Here is a 27,334-nt window from a genome sequence, read left to right as displayed (position 1 = left end):
TGAGACTACACATTAAAATACCTCTGGCTGTTGGTGACTGTACATTCCCATGCAGCAACAGGAAATAAGGCTGCTGACCACATCGACGCATCAGGCAGTGCTGACATGATGTTATGATTTGATAATATCTCTGAATGAGGGTGTCTGTTTTTACTATCTAGTTTTTCTGTTATGTTCAAGATATGCTGACAGAAAGCTTGCAGTTAAAAATAAAATAGCAGACTGAGTTCAGCATAATAATTAGAATCTTTGTGAGTAAGACCTGACAAATAGTTTGGAAAACGTGATAGAGTGTTACTACTACTGATAATAATACAATTATTATTATTAAGTGTGCCTATGCAATGGCACACTTATTGTCATTACTGTTGAAATGGAAAAGGAACAAAACCAGAACTATGTGCAGAAAGGATACCCAAGATAGGAACTGAGAAGATCCGCTTTTTGCTCTTGTTTAGAGGAACTAACCGTTACGTGTGAACTTTGACAGATTGAACTGGGAAAGGCGTCTAACAAAAAGGCTGTTCAGTTGGATTTGGGGATTTCAGTCAGTACCTGTGCTGGAGACCAAGTCAGGATAGGTTACGCTGCTCTCAGAGGGCTACATAAGGGTTAGGGTTAACCTTTCACCTGTCTAAATGTAAATGTAATGTGAGGAAATTAAAAACATGTTTATGCGACAATGAGCTGTTTTCCTAAATCCCACCATGTTTCTGGGTAATCCGGGCATGACAGAGGATAAAGATGACTTTTCCTTTCATGATGCTGCACATTCACACCGATGCTCTCCCCCCCCTCTCTGCTTTTTCCAGCCCTCTGTGGTTTCAGTCTGCCTCTCCCTGCATTGTATGTTACCCACCATTCCTCTCCGCTGCCTCCGTGCACTCCTCTGCATAGCCTGGAGAAAGCCTGTCGGTTGACGACTCGATTCCGACCAATGACACGCCGTGTCTGTAAGGCGCAGGACCAGTTTCACCAATAACAGAAGGCACTGGGCGGGACATATATATAGAAAATCACTGGCGCTGGAGAGAGACAGACGCATCCGTGGAAAGGACCCGTGAGACGAGACAGGTACCAAAGGATCATTCTCGGCATGGACGTGTCAGAGTGACCAGCTGCAGACACTGTCGCTTCGTCCACCTGATCCACCACCGAGCATGTCTACTCCAGAAGAAGCCGGCCAGCGTGAGGAAGGGGAGTACGGAAGGGCGGCTAAACGGCTCAAAACAGAGGAGACGGAGGCGGATGAGAGAGAGGAGGGGGAAGAGGAGCTGGAGGAAGGAGAGGATTCGGACTCCGGATCGCTACCCGGTAACGGAGAGTCGGCGACAGACAATCGGGCCCGGTGGAGCGCGAGCCAATTCGGAGCAGGGCTGAGGGTAAGGAGAGCAAAAATGTTACCTAACGGTACCCTGCGGCACAGCATCACACACCGAGCCGGGCGAGCCGCGCGCATGTGCGCGCGCGCTGTCATGCAGTCTGTGCCAAGAGACATCTACCTGTCACACATATGTCGGCGCCGACATCACCGACACAGTGGAGCCTGAGCTATAAATCCAGGCCAATTTTTCAATGTGACGCCTGTGTTCATTCAGCCAAAGCAATTGTCCGATAAAATGTGTGTGGTGGTAAATGTGCAAAATGTCCCGTTTGACTTTTGATGTTGAATATTCGGTTCTTTCCACTCTATGGTGTCTGTTGTGTATTTGTGTATTTCCTTGCAATGCTGTGGTTTCCTCTCAGGTCACTGGCTTTTCAGTACAAATCATCGACTTGTTAACGTTTCCCACACGAAACTCAGAAGCCTAAATTTGGGTTTAACACAGATGTCCTGGTTTCTCTTTGGTTATTCACCCAGTGTCTCTTGTATCTGCTAATGTTGAGTCCATCTGATATTTACAGTGCCATGAAAAAGTATTTACCCCTTTGTTTCAAGTGATGCTGATAACTGGCAAGACATTCATTTCACGCTGAAGAATTTTGGCCCATTTTTCTTTGCACAGTTGTGTGAATTCAGACAAATTGGACGTTTTTCGAGTATGAATGGCCAATTTAAGCACCTTACTAACCCTAACTGTTATTGTGATTTGGCACCATATAAATAAAACTGAATGGAATTGTTTGTGGTCATGCTAAAGCCTCTCAATTGGATTTAAGTCTGGACTTTTCACTAGACCACTCAAAGTAGAGCTGGGCGATAGAACGATAACGATATGTATCGCGATATAACTTTTACTCGATAGAGAAATTAAGCTATCGCGATAGACCTCTTAAAAAAAAAAAAAAAAAAAAAGACCAGCCAATCCAAATTAAGTAGCGCAGAGCCGAACCAATCACAGCCGCAGCGTCACGTCGCGTGACTTGTAACGTACAGCACAAGTGCCAAGCCGCACGTGTGTTTGTTTGGGAAGCAGCCAGCGGGTAATGGAGGAAATGAGTGTGCCGACTAGAAAAATCAACCGAGCGTGACCGAAGAGAAAACAGATGATGGTTCCAACGCCGGAGAGATTGTCGAACGGAAGAGCCATAGAAGCTCCGTAGTGTGAAGGTATTTCGGCTATTTCAAGTCTGACAAAAAACAGAGTAGCGTGCACTGTAAATTGTGCCGAAAGCAAGTCTGGAAATACAATAAACTGGTGCATGCGTCACACTGTGCGCCGCGTTATTGTTTCGGTGAAATGAATTTCTACAATACTGTTACTGTTAATTCTACTCTCTGCAGTGTTTAAATGCTTACATATACACACAGTTACTGTCCGTCCACACATACGACTCGGTTCTGCTTCTATGCCCCAGCTTTGTTTACTTTTTCCCACCGAGGCTTCTAGACTTCTGATTGGCCAACATTTCTGCACGGTTAGGAATCTAGCGCCACCTGCTGCTTTGGCATGTTCATAGCAGCGTTTTCCTTCATTTCTGCCTTTATGTGTGGACGGGATTATTTTTTAAAACGAAAACGGAAAATCTCCGTTTTCAAAAATACCCGCGTACGTGTGGACGTAGCCTCAGTCTCTGACTGGAAGCGCTAATTCGTCATTCGGCTTTTGTCAGACTAAAGTAACTGTTAAAACTGTTTGAAAAGCTCAGCTATACAACAAGGAGAGATTGAGAATTTCCTTTTAGTTCTCAGTTTATTTGATATTGACAAAAGTTAGTCAGTTTTGTCTGTTCTTCTGTAAAACAAACTAAGATTTATTTTTAGAATTAATATTTTGTTTCTAAGTGGAATTGACAATTTAGTCTGTTTTGTTTGTTCTATTTTGAAACTTAAACGCTTTAGCGGCTGCCTTTTGTGTAGTTTGCAATATTTGCCTTTATTTATCTGGAAAAGTCTCATGTTCCTTAAGTACATCTACCCTGTTGAACTTATTATGGGAAATAAATATTTAAATAAAAACAAGCTGCTGATTATTTCACATTTTACTTGTGAGCAACGGCACATTTAAATCTTACAAATATAGTTATTTGGCTGATATCGTGATAGATATCGTTATCGCCTGAAATGAAAAAAACATATCGTGATATGAAGAAATCTCATATCGCCCAGCTCTAACTCAAAGCTTTATTATTATTATTTCTAAGCCATTTAAGGTGGAGTTTCTGATGTGTTTCAGATCATGCTGCATAACCAAAATGCTCTTCATCATCAGGCCATGAACTGGAGCTGGAGATTCTCCTTCAGGATTTTCAGAGTAGAATCCATGATTCCAAGCAAAGCAGCCCCAGGCCATCACACTGTTACCTCAATGTTTGATTGTTGGTACGATGTTGTTGTTATAAAATGCTGGGGTAGTTTTATGCTAGCTGTAACGGGACACCAGCCTTCCAAAAAGTCCTGCTTTTCTCTAATTAGTCCCCTGAAAACTTTCCCAAAGTCTTGGGGAGCAAGATGGGCTTTTGAATATGTGAGGATGAACCTTTGTTTTGGATTTTTTATGGTCAGTATTGGTTTTCTGGTTGGTTTGGTTGGTTTTCTCTCCCAGTTTTTGCCCAGTTTCTTTCTTATGGTTGAGTCGTGAACACTGACACTGACTGAGTTGTTCGGATGTTGTTCTGGGTTCTTCTGTGACCTCCTGGATGATTTGGTGAGGGGCTCTTGGGGTCAGCCACTGTTGGGCAGGTTTTCTTGATAATAACTCTCACTGTGGTTCTTTGAAGAAATGGATTTGTAACATTTTCCTGACTAATAGATGTCATGACTTTTTTCTTATTTGTTCTCAAATTAATTTTAGATCGTGACATGATGTGTTGCTTTTTGATTGTTTAGCCTACCTCACATTGTCAAATTAGCTTTGTAGCTAATCAAATTTGAACTTAGCATTTCAAAATATATGGTTAAACAGTTAATTCAAAATGTAACATGGTAGGCCTGGTAGCTGGTAGGTTTGGATGGCTTTTCCCCTTTGGTAAATACAATCAGTATTTAAAATTGCATTTAGCATTTACTCAGGTTACTTTTGTCTAATAAAATATTTTTTTTATCTAAAGCATTTGATGATAAATATGCAGGAAATAAGACATCGGGTAGGGTACAAACCTTTCCAGTACATGGCCACGGTCACCACATCACGCAACATTTCATGACCACGTGAACATCATTTATTAAGTTCTACTATCCCAGTCTCCACCTTTGCCTTCATGATTGTTTTGATCTGGTGTATTATAAGTAAAAACCAAATGAAACTGAATTGACTTCCAGTATTTGAGCTGGGTAGGTGCCTCGTGCCTTAACTTGATCAAATCTGATTTGAAGACTTGCTCTCGCCAGCGTACAAGTTTGCAGATTCTGTGTTTACTTACAGTTGGCTGTGTGTCCTCGTCCATCAACAATAATAAATACCTGCAGTATCACACACCGTGCAGGAAATTAAAAATTAATATGCACAAATACATATGTGCCACAACTGCAGTACCTTTATTGAGGCTGGGTCGGTCAGGGTCGGATCCTGAATCTGGCAGGAAATGTTCTTCTACAAGTTACACAGACTTCAGGTTTTATAAAGTGACAAGACAACATTTTAAGACCATTTCCAATAACTATATTTCTGATGACACAGTATTACAAAAATATTGTATGCTTTGTCAACGCTTGCAGGCAGTAAATGAACTGCTCCTTCCTTTTCATATGAAATGCATACATAGAGTGCTTGTTTACTCAGAATTATTTTGGCATATTGCACATAACAGGCTGTACCTATATCAGCACATCACTCATTGCCTCATCACTGCTGTATGTTTTTGATCTGCTACATTGCACTGTTCTTTGTATCACCATTTACAAGTCGGTCCATTATTGTTGAATTTTGCACTTACATCTGTATTGAGACTGATAATTTGGCCTCCGCAGTAAGTCTGGCCTTTGATGTATCTGCTGATTGAGGAGCCAGCGTTGCAGCAGTATCTTCTGTGAGATTGTGATGAAGCCAGATTATATTAGTTTCTCTCCTATTTGAAACATTATATTTGTAAGGAAGCTGTTGCTAAGGAAGACTTGACTTTGCTATATTTGTAGTTGAAATGTATTTAAAATTCAAGCAGATATACTTTTTAACATCAGTTCAGTCACTAGTCATGTCAGTGAGTAATAGTGTTAAATAACTATAATGCCATTATTGACCAAACCTTTTTTATTAATTGAATAACTCTAGCTTTTATCATTTCATGTAAATCTCACTGTTGCAAGCCTAGTTTTTAAAATGTTAAAAAACAAACAAACATTTTTCTGCATTAGCTGTGTGTCGGCTAAAGGACTCCCAGCAAGCTGACAAATGTTATTAAAGTGGGTCTGTGGTCTGCTGACTGTGTGGGCTGGGTAGCTGGGTTAGAAGAATGCAGCTCTCTGCTGAGATAAACAACCAACAGAGTAAATAGAGAAGTGAGAAGGGCTTTTTTTAATTGGGTAGAAGGATGTAATGTATATGACTGTTTCCTTTCTCGTTGTCTCACCATTACAGCGTCCGGGGGTATTAGAGTGGAACATTCACACACACGCATTCTGGGTTCTGAGTGAAGGTGGGATCACCTTGCATGTAATCAGCATTACATGCTTGTAGTCTAGTTTCCGAATACTTAGGTATGCATGCACGTACACGGTTACACATACGTCATTTCATCATTAGAGGGTGATTAAGAAAATGGATGCGCTGCTACTGTGTGTTGCTTCAGCCATTAATTAGAGTCAGAACAGAGCACATGTATACAGTTGAAAGTCTAAAAATAGGATCCCAGTAAAAGAAACAATAAATGAAATAAGAACAAGATTAAACGCATATATATACATACACACACACACAAAAGAAGCGCGTATTCTCGGAAAAGTGGTTGCAGGAGGTGAGCTGGCTTCAAACAAATGATGAACGCACAGAGATGTGGTGCAGAATGTGCCGTGAAAATCCCACTCTAGGACAAAGACACTGCCTTTATATGGACGCAAACGCGCACTGCAACTTCTTATCTGGTGCGTCTTTTATTTTGACAGCGAATGCGCACATGCGGACCACTTATGTGCACCCGTGTAAATAACATAATGTTCTGCCGGGTGTGTTGTTGGTTTTCCCTCGATTTCTGAGTCGACAAGCGCCTTTGTTACTGGGACCAGTCATTTTAAGAAAGGCCCCCATTAGAACGCATGAGAAATGCAAGAAATGCATTATTGCTCAGTCTGCAATATCTTTCCCAGAACAAACACCAATTGCAAATAACATACTAAAAATAAACCCGAAAAATCTGTTTAGAACAGCTACTATGTTGCAAAGAGTGAACTACCGCTGGCACAATGTAGCAGTCTTTGCAAAGTTCACAAACCAAATGGCCTCGATCTTGGTTCCACTTGTCTCTTACCCGTGACTTCAGCGGAAATTTCAAATTCAGGCTCTGACACAGACTGATTCATGTCCTACACAGTTCTTACAAGTTCATAGAAATTTCTGTTCAATTAGAACCAAGTATTTGAGTTGATGATTGTAATTTTTATACAATGTTGTCATTTGTTTTTCAACAATTTTTTGATTAATGTTTTGTTTCCTTTACAATATTATACTTTAATGTATAATATTGTAACAGAAACAAAACATCAATCAAAAAATTGCTCTCTTTTTTATTCAGGCTACTTAAATTTATTTTGGGCTACCAAAAACTGAAGAGTCCCTGCCCGAAGGGCTACCAGGGACTTTGAAATTTTGCGAGCCCTGAAGAGGCAACTGTCCTACTTTAGGTTTGTGATGACATTCACCTCTGACTCAGTCTAAAGCCATAAGGTTGAGAATCCTAAGTATTTAAATACCTGATATTGATATACTTGTTAGTTCTTACTATAGAAAGTCGGACTTCACATTGTGTGGAAATGGCCTCGTATCCCCTCCCCAGACTGACTGAGAGCAACAATAGATTACTTTTTGAAGGAGTGTACAGTGTGTGGGTAGAAGTGAGTATACTGTAGCCTTTCATTATGGCCTTGAATCATCACTCGGTGTAGTATTGTTCAAGTTTATATTCTTGTAACAGGAGTTACAATTTTACATTACAACTCATTCACTTTCTGTTAAAGACACTTTAAATTCCCAAAGCCAGGGGAATTAAAAGTGTGTGTGTGTGTGTGTGTGTGCGTGTGTGTGTGTGTGTGTGTGCGTGTGTGTGTGTGTGCGTGTGCGTGTGTGTGCGTGTGTGTGTGCGTGTGTGTGTGTGCGTGTGTGTGTGTGCGTGTGTGCGCGCGCTGATGACTAAGAGCGTGATTTCCAGGCTGAGCAGTGAGAAGATGGTGGCTTTTAGTGGGAGTTGTGCAGGCTGCAGCACAGACTCTGCAGTACAGAAGAAAAGCGCTGTAATAAAAACATTAATTATAAACAAACAGACGGGAGCCACAGATGAAAAATACAAACATGTCGCACTTTGTGCTGTAGTGTGCTTTAGGTTGATGTTCGAAGCAGTTTTGTCCAGGAAGCCTTATCTTTACTTTGATCTACAATATTCAAATATTTTAAAAACACATATAAACTGTACCAGGTTAATCTCATGTAGTTAAACAGTAATCAGCCTGTCCATATGCTGTGTCTCCCCAAGTGTACTTGGGAAAGACATTAACCTCTGTTAAACTGGATGGCGTTCCAGTTTGTTGTTCCACAGCTCTGCTGCTTTGTATAGCTTTAAAAATTAAAAGGTGCTATACAAGAGCAGGCTGTTTGTTATCTACATCAGTAATGCTGTAGTAAAAGTCCACAGTACTAATCATTCAAGAGCAAAAGAGTGAACGTTCTCAGAAGGACAGCCTGGCAGTAGGAGGACGGGGTAAGTGCTAAACCTGTGAGGTAGGAGGGTAAAAACAGAGAACCTGAGGATGATGGCCTGTTACACAGCAAATCCAGCATGTCCAAATTAACACTGTCGGATTTGACTTCAACACTATTAAAGTGTCTATATGGGTCCACACCAGAGAGTGTTAATTTAACTCTTTTTGGAGAGTTGGTACGTTAACTCTGATTTAGTGTTAAACACCAAATCTGTCTGGAGTTGATAATTTAACACTTGGTGTTAAGAGTTTATATATTAACTCTCAAAGAGTATTTTAGTTTAACTACGTAAGAGTTATCTTCTAATTCATTCTAAAAAGCGGGAACTTTACTGTTCTGAACTCCTAGAAATTTCTTTTGGAAATAAACATTTACTAAAAAGATGCAATGGTTTTTGAAAAACATTTATTCTGAACTGTGCACCACAATTTCAAAACATTTTCTGAAAGATGTAACAGTGTACATGTTCTCACTTTCATTAGAATTTTGTTTATCAAAAGGTCTGACATGGTAAATGCAAATAACAGCATCTCATCACTTATTTCTTCAATACAATATGCATGTCCTTCATTCATCCCTTTGTGGAACTTCAACGCACTTCTGCTCTCCCCCATATTCCATCTTCACAAGCATATCCTGTGTGGAGATTGAATAAAAATTAGTTGACACTAATTAATGGCACAAATAATCCAGTAAACAATTGCAGCCCAGTAAAAAAAAAAAAGGAATCCTCTTTGAGCCATTACTTGTGTAAAGTATTTTCCCAAAAGACAAGGACACAGGCAACAGGTAATACTGAACTAAATGTAAAACCTCAACCTTTTTCATTTTTACCTAAACCGTGTGCACAAAACTCTGGAGGGATCTATGCTAACGTAGAATCCAGTCAGGACGTCAGCTACTGCTGTTTGCTCGTGTTTTTTTTATGGGCGATCGTTTTCAGGCTTCAAGTAGCACCATTATACCAACATTTCACATTCTAGACATTGTTTTAGGTGTATTTGACCAAAAGTTTGACTGAAAATTCACATGCAAGCTTTTTTCAAGGCTGTGGTATTTGCCCGCAAACAATACCTTTCAGCTAGCTAAAACAGAATGTTATGCTATCAGCGAGCAACATGGCTAATGCCTTTCACACAGCTTTGTCTCAACTCCAAAGAGCCACAGAAGTAAAAGCTAATAGAAATAATTGAAACAATCTTTGAAAAAATGACTTACCAAGCATGGCAAACAACTCAAATATGTAGAGCAAAATGTTCTGAAACGGCTTCACTTCAGCTTCGATTGGAGCCATGCTGGGGGCGGAGTCTGTGAATTTACTCTATTGGTGTCATAGCCCCTGTAGGAGTTCAGAGTTAAGACCCTGGAAAGGCTCATCCTGGACCAGCTGCGACCCATAGTAAGACCACACCTGGATCCCCTTCAGTTCGCTTATCAGCCTCGTCTCGGAACTGAGGACGCCATCATCTACCTGCTCAATCGTGTCTACACCCATCTGGACCAGCCGGCGAGCACTGTGAGGGTCATGTTTTTTGACGTTTCTAGTGCTTTCAACACCATCAGGCCGACCCTCCTGGGTGATAAGTTAGCAGCGATGCAGGTGGATGCTTCTCTGGTGTCCTGGATTGTTGATTACCTGACAGGAAGACCACAATATGTACGTCTCCCACAGTGTGTGTCTGACAAGGTGATCAGCAACACAGGGGCACCACAGGGGACTGTCCTCTCCCCCTTCCTCTTCACCCTCTACACCACAGACTTCAGCCACTGCACAGAGACCTCCATCTTCAGAAGTTTTCTGATGACTCTGCGGTGGTTGGATGCATCAGCAGGGATGATGAGACAGAGTACCGGGCTGTGGTCGACTCCTTTGTCACGTGTGTGAGCAGAATCATCTGCAGCTCAACGTGGCAAAGACCAAGGAACTGATCGTGGACTTCAGGAAGACCAGGAAACACTTGACCCCTGTTTCAATCCAGGGGGTCAGTGTGGACATTGTGGAGGACTATAAATACCTTGGAGTTCACATTGACAATAAACTGGACTGGGCTAAAAACACCACAGCACTTTACAGGAAGGGCCAGAGTCGTCTCTATTTTTTGAGGCGACTGAGGTCCTTCAACATCTGCCAGAAAATGCTCAGGATTTTCTATGAGTCTGTTGTGGCCAGTGCGATCCTGTATGCTGTTGCATGCTGGGGGAGCAGGCTGAGGGCAGCAGATGCCAACAGACTCAATAAACTGATCCGTAAGGCCAGCAAAGTTGTGGGGATGGAGCTGGACTCCCTCAAGGTGGTGTCGGAGAGGCGGATGCTGTCCAAGATAAAGACAATGTTGGATAACACCTCCCACCCACTCCATGACATGCTGGTCAGTCACAGGAGCTCGTTCAGTGAGAGACTGAGATTACCGAAAAGCACCACTGAACGACACAGGAAATCTTTCCTGCCTGTGGCCATCTCCCTGTACAACGCATCCACTTAACACACTGTTTGCTGCTACAACTACACATGTTTCTTTTCCAGCTATTTATTTATGAGTGACTTATGTATGTATGTATATATATGTATATATTGTACTATTCTTAGTTAGTGTATTGTCTGTCTTGTCTTAATGTTGGTTTATAATGGAGCACTGTAACAAAAAATAATTTCCCCCAGGGATCAATAAAGTATTCTGATTCTGATTCTGATTAAGAGGTCAAGAGTTAATGTTTCCATTGTAACACCTTCAGATTTGACATAGAAACACTCATTTTTAACACTCGATTTTAACTACTATCATTTTACACCTCAGAGTTACATTAAAAGAATGTGACTCTGCTTAGAGTAAAATTAACTCTACTTTTGCAAGAAGACTATTAACACCAAAACATTTAACACTTTTGAATTTGCTGTGTAGCAAGGCCGGTGAGGCCACTCTAGATAGGAGTCAAAAATCAGCCTCGGTGGCCAACCAGGGATGCTGAAGTCAGCTGTCAGCTGTCAGCTGACAGTGACTCAGGATATGGTGAAACTACAACTGATCTGTGAACAGCCTTCAAGGCTCTTCTTAGGCTGGAAAAACCTTCTGGGACGCTCCTTGTACTGACTAGATAAGAAGCTTCTGCTTTGGGTCGGTATCACATTACTTAAATATTGAATTTTTTTAAAACAGTAAAATTAGCCTTTTTTGGCCATATTTGCACTTAGCTAGTAATCCACAGTTTAAGAACAACGTTTTCACACTAGAAGAATTTGCATTTGTAGTGGAAAAATGCAGAAGAAGCACAACTATCTGCTGAAAAGAGGTGTAGAAGCTAAAGTGTTTGCTGAAGACAGCTTTATTTGAAAAACTGAAGAGTGTTAAGAAAGCAGACTGAGCGTGAGTGGGGAAGATGTGTGGCAACAGCCACGGGTAGGAGTCAAACCTGCGCTGCCTGGCTCAGGGTGGCTGCTCGTCTCACTGATATCTCAGAGACTGGAAATGGAGGTGAAGATGCTGAAGTGGATATCGGAAAAGTTGCTGAAATCATGAAAACTTTGCAGAATTGTAATCATTTAGCAGCAATATTGACAAAGCAAAACAGTCAGGTAAAAAGAAGCTGCAGAAGCTGAAATTCTGTCAGCTGAAAACATGCTGCCATGATTCAAACCCAGCTGCTCCTCTCACTGAGCTACAACATGGCTCACTCTGCTGAGCTAAACCAGCTATCACACTTGTGGTGTGGTCCCATTCATTTCAAAGGGCCAAAAAGTGCATAAAAAGCTAAATATTTCCAAAAGTATAAAAGTTATGAGCACAAAAAGATGCAGCTGGCATTAGCAGAAAGAGCAGTTTAAAATGTGAATGGTGAAAAACTACAATAAGGCTGAAGAATAAAGTATAAAGAGAAACAGGGACACAAAAGTGTGGATGCCTTACGGCATTCACACAATTAAGAACACATTACACAAAAACATTTGGATATTTATTACTCAGTGTGTGTGAGTGTGTCTTCGAGGGGCTTGAGCAGCTATGCAGCACATGGTGGAAAAAGCCTGTAAGATGCAGTTACAGTGTTAGCCACAGTGTTGGTAAATGTTACGCTACACTGTCAAAAGTATTCGCTGACCCATCCAAATCATTGAGTTGAGGCATTCCAGTCACTTCTGTGGCCACAGGTCAAGCACCTAGGCATGCAGACTGCTGCTGCAAACATCTGCGAAGGAATGGGTGAGTCTCAGGAGCTCAGTGAAAACTGTTTGGAGGTTCTAGTAGAGTCCAACAACGAAACTGTGGACTGAATCGCTAAGGAGTTTAGGTGTTTAACTGGGGTTTTAGGATTATATTGTTTGTAAATTTGTTCCCACACATAAATACATTTCTAATCAAAGCAATGCTCATGTGGCTTAATTGCCTTCTGTGTTATATTGAAACACCCCTGCATGATATGAGCAAAGTATGCTTCATTAGCAGCAGGGTGTAGAGGGCTGCCTGTTCTGTCATGGTCGGCTGTGTGGCAGGCAGGTGGTGGACCCAAAATGCAGGATTCTTAGGAAACGAGGTTTAAACTGAAAATGCAGCTTTATTGCTGGAACAAAACATCAAGATAAAACAAAACTCACGAAAGCAAACAAAACTCTAAACTGAGATGCAGGAGGTCTGGAAATCAACACACAGCAAGTGAGGGTGAACAGACGTTAACGACGTGACGCTGACACAAAGACACACTGGGCTTAAATACACTGAGGGAGTCATCAAGGAATTAGAGACAGAAGGGGGACACAGCTGGGAGAAATAAGACCTAACGAGACAGGGAGAGCAAAGCTGGAACACTGACATCAGACAGGAACAAGAACCTTCAAAGTAAAACAGGAAACAAAACACACTTTACTAAGACACGGACTAGACAGAGAGAGACAGACTTGACACTGACCAAAGTCTACTAAATAATCATCATAATCAAAACAGTATCACTGATAAATCAAATCATAAATAATAATCTAGAAAAACACCAAAGCATGAAAAACAGAAAGCTGGGTCAACATTACCCAGAACCGTGACATGTTTCCCAGTTAAACTCTATATATATATGTGTGTATATATATATATATATATATATATATATATATATATATATATATATATATATATATATATATATATATATATATATATATATATATATACACATATGTATACATATACATATATATATATGTATACATATATACATATATACACATATATATGTATACACATATATATGTGTATATATGTATATATATATGTGTATGTATATATATATGTGTATATATACATACACATGGAGGCCAACTCCAAGCCCATAGCACAAGTCACCATCAAGTGCGGGATCTACCAAGGAGATGCTCTGTCCCCACTGCTGTTCTGCATAGGCCTGAACCCCCTCAGTGAGATCATTAACAAGACTGGCTACGGATACCGACTACGGAACGGAGCAGTTGTCAGCCACCTCCTGTACATGGATGACATCAAGCTGTATGCCAAGAGTGAACGAGACATCGATTCACTGATCCACACTACCAGGCTATACAGCAATGACATTGGAATGTCGTTCGGACTGGAGAAGTGTAGCCGGATGGTAACAAAGAGAGGGAAGGTAGTCAGAACTGAGGGGATTGAACTACCAGAAGGCAACATTGCAGACATAGAGGACAGTTACAAGTACATGGGGATCCCGCAGGCGAATGGGAACCATGAAGAGGCCGCTAGAAAAGCTGCAACCACCAAGTACCTGCAGAGGGTCAGGCAAGTCCTGAGGAGTCAGCTGAATGGTAAGAACAAGATCCGGGCAATCAACACGTACGCCCTACCCGTGATCAGGTACCCTGCTGGGGTAATAGGCTGGCCAAAGGAGGAGATAGAAGCCACTGACATAAAGACAAGAAAGCTCCTTACCATGCATGGAGGGTTTCACCCCAAGTCCAGCACCCTGAGGCTGTACGCTAAGCGGAAGGAAGGGGGCCGGGGACTGGTGAGTGTCAGCACCACAGTCCAGGATGAGACAACGAACATCCAAGAATACATTGGGAAGATGGCCCCAACTGACCGAGTGCTCAGTGAATACCTCAGGCAGCAGAAACCCAAGAAAGAGGAGGGAGACGAGGAACCATCATGGAAGGACAGGCCCCTGCACGGTATGTACCACCGGCAGATAGAGGAGGTGGCTGATATCCAGAAATCCTACCAGTGCTGGACAAAGCTGGACTGAAAGACAGCACAGAGGCACTAATCATGGCAGCACAAGAACAAGCTCTGAGCACAAGATCCATAGAGGCTGGGGTCTATCACACCAGGCAAGACCCCAGGTGCAGGCTGTGTAAAGATGCCCCAGAGACAATCCAGCACATAACAGCAGGGTGCAAGATGCTAGCAGGCAAGGCATACATGGAACGCCATAACCAAGTGGCCGGCATAGTGTACAGGAACATCTGTGCCGAGTATAACCTGGAAGTCCCGAGGTCAAAATGGGAGATGCCCCCAAGGGTGGTGGAGAATGACCGAGCTAAGATCCTGTGGGACTTCCAGATACAGACGGACAAAATGGTGGTGGCTAACCAACCGGACATAGTGGTGGTAGACAAACAGAAGAAGACGGCTGTAGTGATCGATGTAGCGGTTCCGAATGACAGCAATATCAGGAAGAAGGAACACGAGAAGCTGGAGAAATACCAAGGGCTCAGAGAAGAGCTCGAGAGGATGTGGAGGGTGAAGGTAACGGTGGTCCCCGTGGTAATCGGAGCACTAGGTGCGGTGACTCCCAAGCTAGGCGAGTGGCTCCAGCAGATCCCGGGAATAACATCGGAGATCTCTGTCCAGAAGAGCGCAGTCCTGGCAACAGCTAAGATACTGCGCAGGACCCTCAAGCTCCCAGGCCTCTGGTAGAGGACCCGAGCTTGAAGGATAAACCGCCCGCAGGGGCGTGCTGGGTGTTTTTTTTTTTTTTATATATATATATATAAATAAGGTGCCTAAGAAATACAGCAAGCTGTCCATACCTGAGGCCTTGGAAACTGCCAAGCAAAGACTCACAGCCTTGGCCAGCCGCTTGAGGAGGTACACCAGAGAGATAGAAGGCAGGAGAATAAACCAGCTGTTCTCCACAGAACCAGCAAAGGTGTACTCTCAGTGGCAAGGGAACAATAAGAGAACAGCACCACCAAGGCTGGAGACGGAGCAATACTGGAAGAGCATATGGGAGAAGGATGCAACCCATAACGGCAATGCTCAGTGGCTAGAGGATCTGAGGGCAGACCACAGCGACCTCCCTGAACAGGGTCCAGTAACCATCACAGTGGCAGATATCCAAGAAAGGGTCTCGACATGGTTCATGCCTACTGGCTAAAGAAGCTGACTGCACTCCACGAGCGTCTGGCTGCTAGTTAACGAGAAACACCCGGAATGGCTAACTGAAGGCCGGACGGTCCTGATCCCCAAGGACCCCAAGAAGGGACCGGTCCCCTCCAACTACCGACCAATAACCTGCCTCAGTACTACATGGAAGCTCCTGTCAGGCATCATATCGGCTAAGATGAACAGGCACATGGGTCAATACATGAGCGGGACACAGAAAGGAATTGGCAAGAATACCAGAGGCGCAAAACACCAGCTACTGGTAGACAGAACAATCAGCCGAGACTGCAAGACCAGACTGACCAACCTGTGCACTGCCTGGATTGATTACAAGAAGGCCTATGACTCAATGCCCCACAGCTGGATACTGGAATGCCTAGAATTGTACAAGATCAATGGGACCCTAAGAGCCTTCATCAGGAACTCAATGGGGATGTGGCGTACAACACTAGAGGCCAACTCCAAGCCCATAGCACAAGTCACCATCAAGTGCGGGATCTACCAAGGAGATGCTCTGTCCCCACTGCTGTTCTGCATAGGCCTGAACCCCCTCAGTGAGATCATTAACAAGACTGGCTACGGATACCGACTACGGAACGGAGCAGTTGTCAGCCACCTCCTGTACATGGATGACATCAAGCTGTATGCCAAGAGTGAACGAGACATCGATTCACTGATCCACACTACCAGGCTATACAGCAATGACATTGGAATGTCGTTCGGACTGGAGAAGTGTAGTCGGATGGTAACAAAGAGAGGGAAGGTAGTCAGAACTGAGGGGATTGAACTACCAGAAGGCAACATTGCAGACATAGAGGACAGTTACCGTATTTTCACGACCATAAGGCGCACTTAAAAGTCTTAGATTTTCTTCAAAAAGTACGGCGCGCCCTATAGCACAGTGCGCCCTGTGTGTTGTAAGGAGGACGTAGTAGAGAACACCATGAGAACGCTAAAGGGTGAAGTGTGGGCGCAACCCTGAAAATGGCAAAGAGACACGCTTATGAAGCACAGTTTAAACTGAAGGCCATCAGCTACGCGGAGGAACATGGAAATCGAGCAGCGGCGAGAGAATTTAAGATTAACGAATCGATGGTTCGCAAATGGAGGAAGCTAGAAAACAAGCTCCGGCAGGTCAAGAAAACGCAGCTGAGTTTTCGCGGACATAAGGCGAGGTGGCTCGAGTTGGAGGAAAGACTCGAGCGGTGGATCATCGAGCAAAGAACGAGCGGGAGAAGCGTTTCGACGGTCACCATTCGGCTAAAAGCAGTTTCACTTTCACTTTTTATGAAACGGTGCCATTTTTCCATCCGGACCAGGACTACGGTAGCGCAGCAACTTCCAGCGGATTATAAGGAAAAGCTGGCCAACTTCCGCTCCTACTGCAGCAAACACATCGGCGACAAAAACATCCAGCCCAGCCACATCACAAACATGGACGAGGTCCCGCTCACTTTTGACATCCCGGTGAGTCACACTGTGGAGAAGAAGGGGACCAGCACGGTAGCGATACGCACAACGGGGTATGAAAAGTCTTCTTTTACTGTTGTGCTTGGCTGCCATGCTAATGGACAGAAACTGCCGCCTATGGTGATTTTTAAGAGAAAGACTTTGCCTAAAGAGAAGTTTCCAGCAGGAATCATCATTAAGGCAAATGAAAAGGGCTGGATGGATGAGGAAATGATGAAAGAGTGGCTGAGGGAGGTGTATGTAAGGAGACCAGGTGGTTTTTTCCACGCATCACCATCGCTCTTAATCTGTGACTCTATGCGTGCCCATCTCACAGCCGATGTGAAAAAACTAGTGAAACAAATTAACTGTGAGCTTGCTGTCATTCCGGGAGGCCTGACAAAGGATCTCCAACGGCTGGACATCGGTGTGAACCGCCCGTTCAAAGTAAGGCTGCGAGCGGCCTGGGAGCGATGGATGACCGATGGAGACCACAGTTTCACCAAGAGTGGAAGGCAGCGCCGGGCGAGTTACGCCACAATTTGCGAATGGATTGTAGATGCTTGGGCTAACATGTCTGCTGGCACTGTTGTTCGAGCTTTCGCAAAAGCCGGCATCATTTCCGAGGAGCCGCACGGCACGGAAAGTGACTCTGACGGTGAAGAAAGTGAACCTGGCATGTTTGATGGCGATTTAGCGCAGCTGTTCAATTCAGACACAGAGGATGAGGACTTCGATGGGTTTGATTGATGATAAAAATGTGAGTACCAAACTTTGTTTTGCTCCTGCTTTATTTTTAAATACGCACACTTGTATGCTTGTGTGTTGTTGATGATGACGATTACTGGTAATAAAAATGTGAGTAAGGTACCGAACTCAGGTTTGCTCCCGCTTTATTTTTAAATACGCATACGGTACTTGTATGCGCCCTATGATCCAGTGCGCCTTATGTGTGTGTTAAATACAGTAATGGCACACATAACTGAGACTGCGCCTTTTAGTACAGTGCGTCTTATGGTCGTGAAAATACGGTACAAGTACTTGGGGATCCCGCAGGCGAATGGGAACCATGAAGAGGCCGCTGGAAAAGCTGCAACCACCAAGTACCTGCAGAGGGTCAGGCAAGTCCTGAGGAGTCAGCTGAATGGTAAGAACAAGATCCGGGCCATCAACATGTACGCCCTGCCCGTGATCAGGTACCCTGCTGGGGTAATAGGCTGGCCAAAGGAGGAGATAGAAGCCACTGACATAAAGACAAGAAAGCTCCTTACCATGCATGGAGGGTTTCACCCCAAGTCCAGCACCCTGAGGCTGTACGCTAAGCGGAAGGAAGGGGGCCGGGGACTGGTGAGTGTCAGCACCACAGTCCAGGATGAGACAACGAACATCCAAGAATACATTGGGAAGATGGCCCCAACTGACCGAGTGCTCAGTGAATACCTCAGGCAGCAGAAACCCAAGAAAGAGGAGGGAGACGAGGAACCATCATGGAAGGACAGGCCCCTGCACGGTATGTACCACCGGCAGATAGAGGAGGTGGCTGATATCCAGAAATCCTACCAGTGCTGGACAAAGCTGGACTGAAAGACAGCACAGAGGCACTAATCATGGCAGCACAAGAACAAGCTCTGAGCACAAGATCCATAGAGGCTGGGGTCTATCACACCAGGCAAGACCCCAGGTGCAGGCTGTGTAAAGATGCCCCAGAGACAATCCAGCACATAACAGCAGGGTGCAAGATGCTAGCAGGCAAGGCATACATGGAACGCCATAACCAAGTGGCCGGCATAGTGTACAGGAACATCTGTGCCGAGTATAACCTGGAAGTCCCGAGGTCAAAATGGGAGATGCCCCCAAGGGTGGTGGAGAATGACCGAGCTAAGATCCTGTGGGACTTCCAGATACAGACGGACAAAATGGTGGTGGCTAACCAACCGGACATAGTGGTGGTAGACAAACAGAAGCAGACGGCCGTAGTGATTGATGTAGCGGTTCCGAATGACAGCAATATCAGGAAGAAGGAACACGAGAAGCTGGAGAAATACCAAGGGCTCAGAGAAGAGCTCGAGAGGATGTGGAGGGTGAAGGTAACGGTGGTCCCCGTGGTAATCGGAGCACTAGGTGCGGTGACTCCCAAGCTAGGCGAGTGGCTCCAGCAGATCCCGGGAACAACATCGGAGATCTCTGTCCAGAAGAGCGCAGTCCTGGGAACAGCTAAGATACTGCGCAGGACCCTCAAGCTCCCAGGCCTCTGGTAGAGGACCCGAGCTTGAAGGATAAACCGCCCGCAGGGGCGTGCTGGGTGTGTATGTGTATATATATGTGTATATATGTATGTATATGTATGTATATATATGTATATATGTATGTATATATGTGTATATGTATGTACATATATGTGTATGTGTGTATATATGTATATGTATATATATGTATATGTATATATATGTATATGTATGTAGAAGGGGTGTGGTCTAATGACATCAACACCCTATATCAGGTGTGCATAATTATTAGGCAACGTCCTTTCCTTTGGCAAAATGGGTCAAAAGAAGGACTTGACAGGCTCGGAAAAGTCAAAAATAGTGAGATATCTTGCAGAGGGATGCAGCAGTCTCAAAATTGCAAAGCTTCTGAAGCGTGATCATCGAACAATCAAGAGTTTCATTCAAAATAGTCAACAGGGTCGCAAGAAGCGTGTGGAAAAACCACGGCGCCAAATAACTGCCCATGAACTGAGAAAAGTCAAGCGTGCAGCTGCCAAGATGCCACTTGCCACCAGTTTGGCCATATTTCAGAGCTGCAACATCACTGGAGTGCCCAAAAGCACAAGGTGTGCAATACTCAGAGACATGGCCAAGGTAAGAAAGGCTGAAAGACGACCACCACTGAACAAGACACACAAGCTGAAACGTCAAGACTGGGCCAAGAAATATCTCAAGACTGGTTTTTCTAAGGTTTTATGGACTGATGAAATGAGAGTGAGTCTTGATGGGCCAGATGGATGGGCCCGTGGCTGGATTGGTAAAGGGCAGAGAGCTCCAGTCCCACTCAGACGCCAGCAAGGTGGAGGTGGAGTACTGGTTTGGGCTGGTATCATCAAAGATGAGCTTGTGGGGCCTTTTCGGGTTGAGGATGGAGTCAAGCTCAACTCCCAGTCCTACTGCCAGTTTCTGGAAGACACCTTCTTCAAGCAGTGGTACAGGAAGAAGTCTGCATCCTTCAAGAAAAACATGATTTCCATGCAGGACAATGCTCCATCACACGCGTCCAAGTACTCCACAGCGTGGCTGCAAGAAAGGGTATAAAAGAAGAAAAACTAATGACATGGCCTCCTTGTTCACCTGATCTGAACCCCATTGAGAACCTGTGGTCCATCATCAAATGTGAGATTTACAAGGAGGGAAAACAGTACACCTCTCTGAACAGTGTCTGGGAGGCTGTGGTTGCTGCTGCACGCAATGTTGATGGTGAACAGATCAAAACACTGACAGAATCCATGGATGGCAGGCTTTTGAGTGTCCTTGCAAAGAAAGGTGGCTATATTGGTCGCTGATTTGTTTTTGTTTTGTTTTTGAATGTCAGAAATGTATATTTGTGAATGTGGAGATGTTATATTGGTTTCACTGGTAAAAATAAATAATTGAAATGGGTATATATTTGTTTTTGTTAAGTTGCCTAATAATTATGCACAGTAATAGTCACCTGCACACACAGATATCCCCCTAAAATAGCTAAAACTAAAAACAAACTAAAAACTACTTCCAAAAACATTCAGCTTTGATATTAATGAGTTTTTTGGGTTCATTGAGAACATGGTTGTTGTTCAATAATAACATTATTCCTCACAAATACAACTTGCCTAATAATTCTGCACTCCCTGTATATATATATATGTATGCATATAAAATTATAATAATAATAATAATAGTCTTATACGTGAATGCAGCAGCTCAGGCTCGACTGAGACATAAGGCCCTTTGCTGCATATCTTCCTCCAATTTCTCCCCCTACTTTCCTGTTAATCATCAATGCGCTATCAAATAAAGGTGAGGAGCCCAAAACAAAATTAAAAAAAATATTGAATTACCAAGCAAAATCAGTTTGAGTAATAGGCAAGAAACACAAGGAGAAATTCAAACAAGAAACGGAGAGGAACATTAGGAGTGGCCAGATAGCTTAGCTGCTAAGCACCAAAGCTGGTTGAATTAACAAAGGACCAGTTGTGCACAAAACTGGCATGGAACTGAATTAGAACTAAGTAAAGTCCATGTCATACTAGGAGAAGCATCACCCGAACCCTGCCAGTGACTGGGGCCAAACTCGTTGGTACACTAAACATGGTGCCTGGTTTAAAAACACAAACGCAGTGTTGTTAAATGTGCTGTTTATCTGATGAACTAAAATATTATCACAGCATCATTGTTATAGATGTCATTTTGCTATTGTGTTGCTCATCTCAGCTTTAATTAAAGGGGGTGAACAAAAACATTGTCTTAATCATTGAACAATTATAGCGGTACATCTGAAGTTCCCAGAGTGCCTTTCAGTGGACAGTTGACTCAGAACCTGTAACACGGGCGGCCGTGGGTGGTGCTTGATTATTTCTTCATCAGCTAAGCTAATAAAAAGCTCTGGAGTTTCAGATATGGCAGCTGAATCTGGAAGCTGTTGCTGTGAGCCCACAGTGTGCAGTCAGAGTACGTAAAGCAAGTGAACCAGGCTGTCAAGTAAGTGAAGCAGTTCTGTTGGTCTTGTTTAATATTTTATAATAGTACACAGGGCATTTAACAGCAACATTATTGAGGATTCAGTTTGGACTTTTTATTTAACAGATCATAATCAAAGCTCAGAACAGTTAGGTTTGAGTATAAGGAGGATAGCAGAGACTAGGCTACAACAGTAATTATCAAGAAAACCCACTGAAGGAAAATGTATATGTGTGAATTATTAAGACTTCATGCAGTCACTAAAGCAATGAAGCATTTTGCATCTCAATAATAATCTGAACCTCTTTGTTAGAGTAGTTGGGAAATAAAACACATATGGGAACATCGACCTTAAATGCTGTATGCTTTCTCCTACCGAGACGTGGGAAGATAACCTGGAAAGTTATTCTTAGTAGCATATTTAGCTTTGTTGCTACAAACAGGAGTTGGAGTTCATCCACAGGGTTAGAGACTCATTGGAGAGCAGCTGATACTGGTACTGATTGGTGTTCGGCAAATAAAATCATTGCAGAGGAGAAACTTATAGTTATTTCATATTTTATTGAAACAAGCTGCAGGTGTGCATATAATCCTGTATCAAAGTACTTTACAGTTATGAATATTGCATAGCCCAGTTTAGAAATGATAATTCTGTGTTTTTCTTCATAAAAGCCTTAACAGTTCACATGCCATGTAGTTAAAGACATAATAGCTTCATTGTTCAAATGCCTGAAAGAAAGAAGCCAGCAGCCTGGTCAACAGAAAGAAAATTTAGTCTCATGCCCTGTTTTTCCTCTCCAAACACTTAGATGAGCCATCTGCCTCTATAAATAGATTAAAAGGAATGTCAATGTGAATGAGAAGGACAGAAAGAGGAAGGACGGGGGATGGGTTGGATAGTAGAAAGATAATGATATCAATATAGCAGGGAGCACATTACAATTTACAAGAGAATGTCTGAGGAAATATACAAGATACAAAAACGTTGAGAAAACTGAACATGTGACTAGAATCTCTCTCTCTGTCCTCTGGTTTTCACTTACCCCTAAATTCAGCAGTGACAGCAAAACCTTTCTTCCATGATTGGCTTATCCCAGTGCTGCTGCCCTTCACTGACCCCTGATTTCCTGGTTCAAAGCGAAACATTAAGATATTCCCAACTGTTTCAAACTTCCACTGATTAATTTTCGTACAGGCAGCACTGACTGGTTTTGCAAGTAGGTTCATCCATTATAAACTGACACACTGAAGCACCGGCTGTGTGCAAATATACAAACCTGTCACCAGGCACCTCTGACAGGTGAGACATTTGAGTTCGTTACATTTAGATTGTTTTCTCCTGCATTCCACACACTGGCTGTGAAAACAAACCTTATATATTCCACACTTTATACCATTGTTGAGTAATATTATTAGCTTCATCTTTGAACAGGCAGATTTTTTTCTCTATCCTAATGAACCCTAATGGGTCTAACTTTTCAGCAGACTGATTTATGCAACTTTGCTCAGAATCAGTTCCAGGCTAATCAACTCTATGTCAGACAAGTTGTAGGTAGGGGTGGCTGATGTGGCCCAAAATTCATATCTCGATATTCTTTAGCTGGATGGCGATATACGAAAAGAGAGTTCTTAGTCAAAGTTGTGTCCCAGATGTCACACAGGCACTTTTATTAACATACAGCGCAGATGTACATGAAACAATTACTCAGAAATAAATGATCAATATTTATTAAATAATAATGCTCCATAAATAAAATAAAACTATGTTGTTTTTGTGCACAACAAAAAGCTGTGCAGTCAAAATGTAAACTAACAGACACTGAGCATAATAACAAACACAGATTTCACAGCTGCTCTGTTCCCAAGTTCTACTGCGTGACCGACAGCCTGGAGTTTGAATCCGCTTCCTAACCGTGTCTCTTACAGGTGCCATTTGTGGTCCTTGTAGGGCTTTGGAGTTGAAGTCACGCCGCAAGCTATTGTGGGAGCGTGGCGCCATTTTTCTGGGCCACAAATCAAAACGAAGACACTGTATTGGAAGGACGGTTGCTAGAAACATGCTTAAAAGCAGTTTAAAAGAAAAAGGACGGTACAGAGACAGCTTGCGTCCGGATGCAAAGAGACGGTACTTGCAGAAAATAGCGTGCATTGGAAATGTGGACCTGTTTGAAATACGGCCGTGGAGTAGAAACCCCGAAGACCAACTGCTATTGACGTAGCCTGACATATTCTCGTACCTTGTCTGTGGAGTCAGCGCATGCAAGGTGAACCAGTTTCGCAATTATAGATCTCTGGAGGGACACATCCAATTCACCAAAGATTGGGTACAAGATTTGTGAGTACGTCGTCATTCAAACAAAGGTAAGTCAGCTCGAGTACTGCGAGTAAAATGCGTTTGATTTCCCTGCAAACATTCAGATTAGTGATAGCATAAATTCATTCATGGGGGAAACTACAGTGAGAACATGTGGAGGCTGTTAGAGGGATAACACAGTGAGTTCAGTGCATTGATGAGACATTGTCCTGAAGGATTTATTCATTCTCTATGGTTAAAGAAATTACACTAATTTATTCATATTTATTATAAATAATCCTAATTATACATCTTGCTTCCGTGTTTGTATCGTGTGTCACTAAAAGTAAATTTTATTTTAGTTTTATACATTGATCAATGACCTGCAGAATCTCCTTATCATATTACGTGTCCATAATTGTCACTTAAAGTCAAACTTTATGCTTTCTCCATCTCTAAAGTGATGACATCCTTGCATTACATACTTTAGGTTCATTTTCTGCAGGCAGATTTACACTATAACCTGCAGCGTTCTATAGATGGACACATAAAGAAATGAAAAATGACATGTATGTGCTAACTTTCTAAACACTTTGTTACATTTGTGATAAATGGATTAGAAAGTAGATCAAACACATTTGTGTCGGCCTTGGCTCATTATAGTTCTTGTCTTTAAATTAACTTTGTATGTTTCAGGTCCTGCACTCTCAAAGACTGAATGAACCAGCATTGCAGCCATGGGTCAGTGTGAGCATCACAGGGAAGGTTGAAGATGGCACCAGGACTGTTACAGATGAACCTTCATACTGGGGTTTGCTGGGTAATGTGACCAAGATACAGCCAGAGGTTGGCCATAAGATAGACGTCTCCTCTTCAGCTGCCCAAAAAAGGCTCTCAATCAAAACATAAACAGACCATCTGTAGTGACAGGTAAAAGGAGCCGTCCTCAAAACAGAAAAATCCCACCTGCTACTGTGGAGGAGTCGTCACTGCTATTGGATACTTTGCTGGAACACAGTAAAGCTGTGGGTTGTGGGAATGACCCATAATGTTTTATCTAGGGGTCTAGATTTATGCCTGTAGTGCACTGCTGTGTAAATAATTTGCATTTACTGAATATGTACTATATATGTATATGTACATTTACTGAATATGTACTGACTGAGTCCCACTGTTCAAAAGTTGAATAAAGAAACAAACAAATGTTTGCCTTTTTTCTTTAATTAAAACCACTTTAAAGAAAATCACATCAGTTACAATGATGTCATTTATAGTTTATAAAAGACAATGTTTACACATGACAGCATTTACATGATATCACCCACTACTAACACTACTTAATTTACTGTATCTTCTGAAAAATTACTGCTATTAATATTTAACATATTTTATATTTATAATATTTAACAGTAGCGATTTTCATTTGTCCCTGGTTTTACTACCACACTGTTCGCCAAACACAGCAAACCTTCTCTGTCTTATCCAGAAGGGTCACCCCTTCACCCTCACATGCAAGAAGTAATCTGATTGGCATGGTGGTATGTTTGAAGCAAGGATTTCGGAGTGGCCCTTGTGTAGCGCTGGAACCCAGTAATGATGTGTTTCATCCATTTCATAGGCTGGTTTGCTGCAATAATGCCAAATAATTAGCAACAATATTACGTTGAAGCACAATATGTATTACTCCGCGAGGCTCCTACCACATAAAATCGGTTTGAGGTCAGTAAGCACAAGCAGAATTCAAACATGAGGCGCACTGTCGATTTTTCAGATTTCGTTAATCTCGTTAAAATGACGTTAACGTCATAACTGCATTAACGCGGCAAATCTCTGTTAACGAGTTACCACAGATAGCCCCGGGTAATGCAACTATAGCGTTAACATCCCTTTAAACAGAGTAACGCTGTAGCACTAAAATAGTAATCTCCAAATGTTTTCTTTTTACCGAGCAGCTCCTCTTTGATAGCTGCTGTGTCCGTCCTGTCGTTGCTTGCAGGTGAAGCGATGGGGAGTCATGTTCAGTGAAGGAGAGAGGCGAGGCGTAGAGACAGAAGTGGACGAAAGAGAGGCAAACTTGCGGCTCCACAAGTATAATTATAACGTAACATAGACTATATTGATATAAATGATATTGTCACATCTCATATCTTGTATAAAAATATATCAATGTATTTAAAAACTCGATATATTTTCCTTTGTGCCTCAGAATATAAGGGACTGCATATAAAAATGGCTGTAATTCATCATTTTGCTTTAAAAATCACTCTTTTAAAAAACTTTATTTTAGGTGTTTTATACACTTATATACACTACTGTGTAAAAGTCTTAAGCTACTTCTCATTTTCATGTATATTTTCCTTCCAAGGAGCCAGACTTTCTTGTCATTTTTAAACTGGTCTTGAGCAACACTTTGCTAGACTTTCTGTTTTTTGAAAGTTTGTCTTTGCCGTGGAGGCCTTTTTATTTGCGGTGTTCTTTCTTTCTGGATTTCTTTCAGTCTCCAACCTTCCTTTCATATCAAACATCCTTGAAAGAGTAGTTGTCTGCAGATCATCTGCAGAGGAATGGCTTATTGGAAGAGTTTCAGTCAGGTTTCAGAGCTCATCACAGCACAGAAACAGCTTTAGTGAAGGTTACAAATGATCTTCTTATGGCCTCTGACAGTGGACTCATCTCTGTGCTTGTCCTGCTAGACCTCAGTGCAACGTTCGATACTGTCGACCATAATATCCTATTAGAGCGATTAGAACATGCTGTAGGTATTACAGGTACTGCGCTGCAGTGGTTTGTATCACATTTATCCGATAGACTCCTTTTTTCATGTAGAGTCACATATTGAGGTTAATTATGGAGTTCCACAGGGTTCAGTGCTAGGCCCAGTTTTGTTTACATTATTCAGTGTTTTCTTTTGACGGTGTCATTAGAAGGCATACCATACATTTTCACTGCTATGCAGATGACACCCAGCTTTATCGGTCTATAATGCCAGATAACACATAGCAATTAGGAGGTATGTGTTACCTCCTAATTGCAGAAATGTATTAAAGACAAAGACCTGGATAACCTCTAATATAGGCTTCTAAATTGAGATAGACCTTATAGTACTCTATCACCCAAGAGAACACTTCACTCTCGCACTTACTTGTTGTCCCTAAGGTATTTAAAAGTAGAAGGGAGGCAGAGCCTTCAGCTTTCAGACTCATCTTCTGTGGAACCAGCTTCCAGTTTGGATTCAGGAGA

The 27,334-nt window shown here is 42.6% G+C and overlaps 1 protein-coding gene and 1 long non-coding RNA gene across 2 annotated transcripts in view; one reads left to right on the top strand and one right to left on the bottom strand.

Moving 5' to 3' along the window:
* Nucleotides 1-1,031: 1,031 nt before the first annotated feature.
* LOC308388651 (heterogeneous nuclear ribonucleoprotein L-like) overlaps nt 1,032-27,334 on the top strand; it is a 78,387-nt gene continuing 52,084 nt past the window's right edge. The window contains exon 1 of the mRNA XM_080869491.1: nt 1,032-1,382. Within this exon, the coding sequence (XP_080725617.1) occupies nt 1,161-1,382 (222 nt within the window). The 5' untranslated portion in view covers nt 1,032-1,160. The remainder of the gene's footprint in view (nt 1,383-27,334) is intronic.
* On the bottom strand, nt 8,677-9,581 carry LOC308388652. The gene is made up of 2 exons (XR_013970145.1): nt 9,507-9,581; nt 8,677-8,924 (listed from the first exon to the last, which is right to left on the bottom strand). It is a non-coding gene; the product is annotated as an uncharacterized lncRNA (long non-coding RNA).

This window comes from Rhamphochromis sp. 'chilingali', assembly GCF_963969265.1.
Source record: "Rhamphochromis sp. 'chilingali' genome assembly, chromosome: 20".
Taxonomy (NCBI): domain Eukaryota; kingdom Metazoa; phylum Chordata; class Actinopteri; order Cichliformes; family Cichlidae; genus Rhamphochromis; species Rhamphochromis sp. 'chilingali'.
This window is presented reverse-complemented; position numbering and strand designations above follow the sequence as displayed.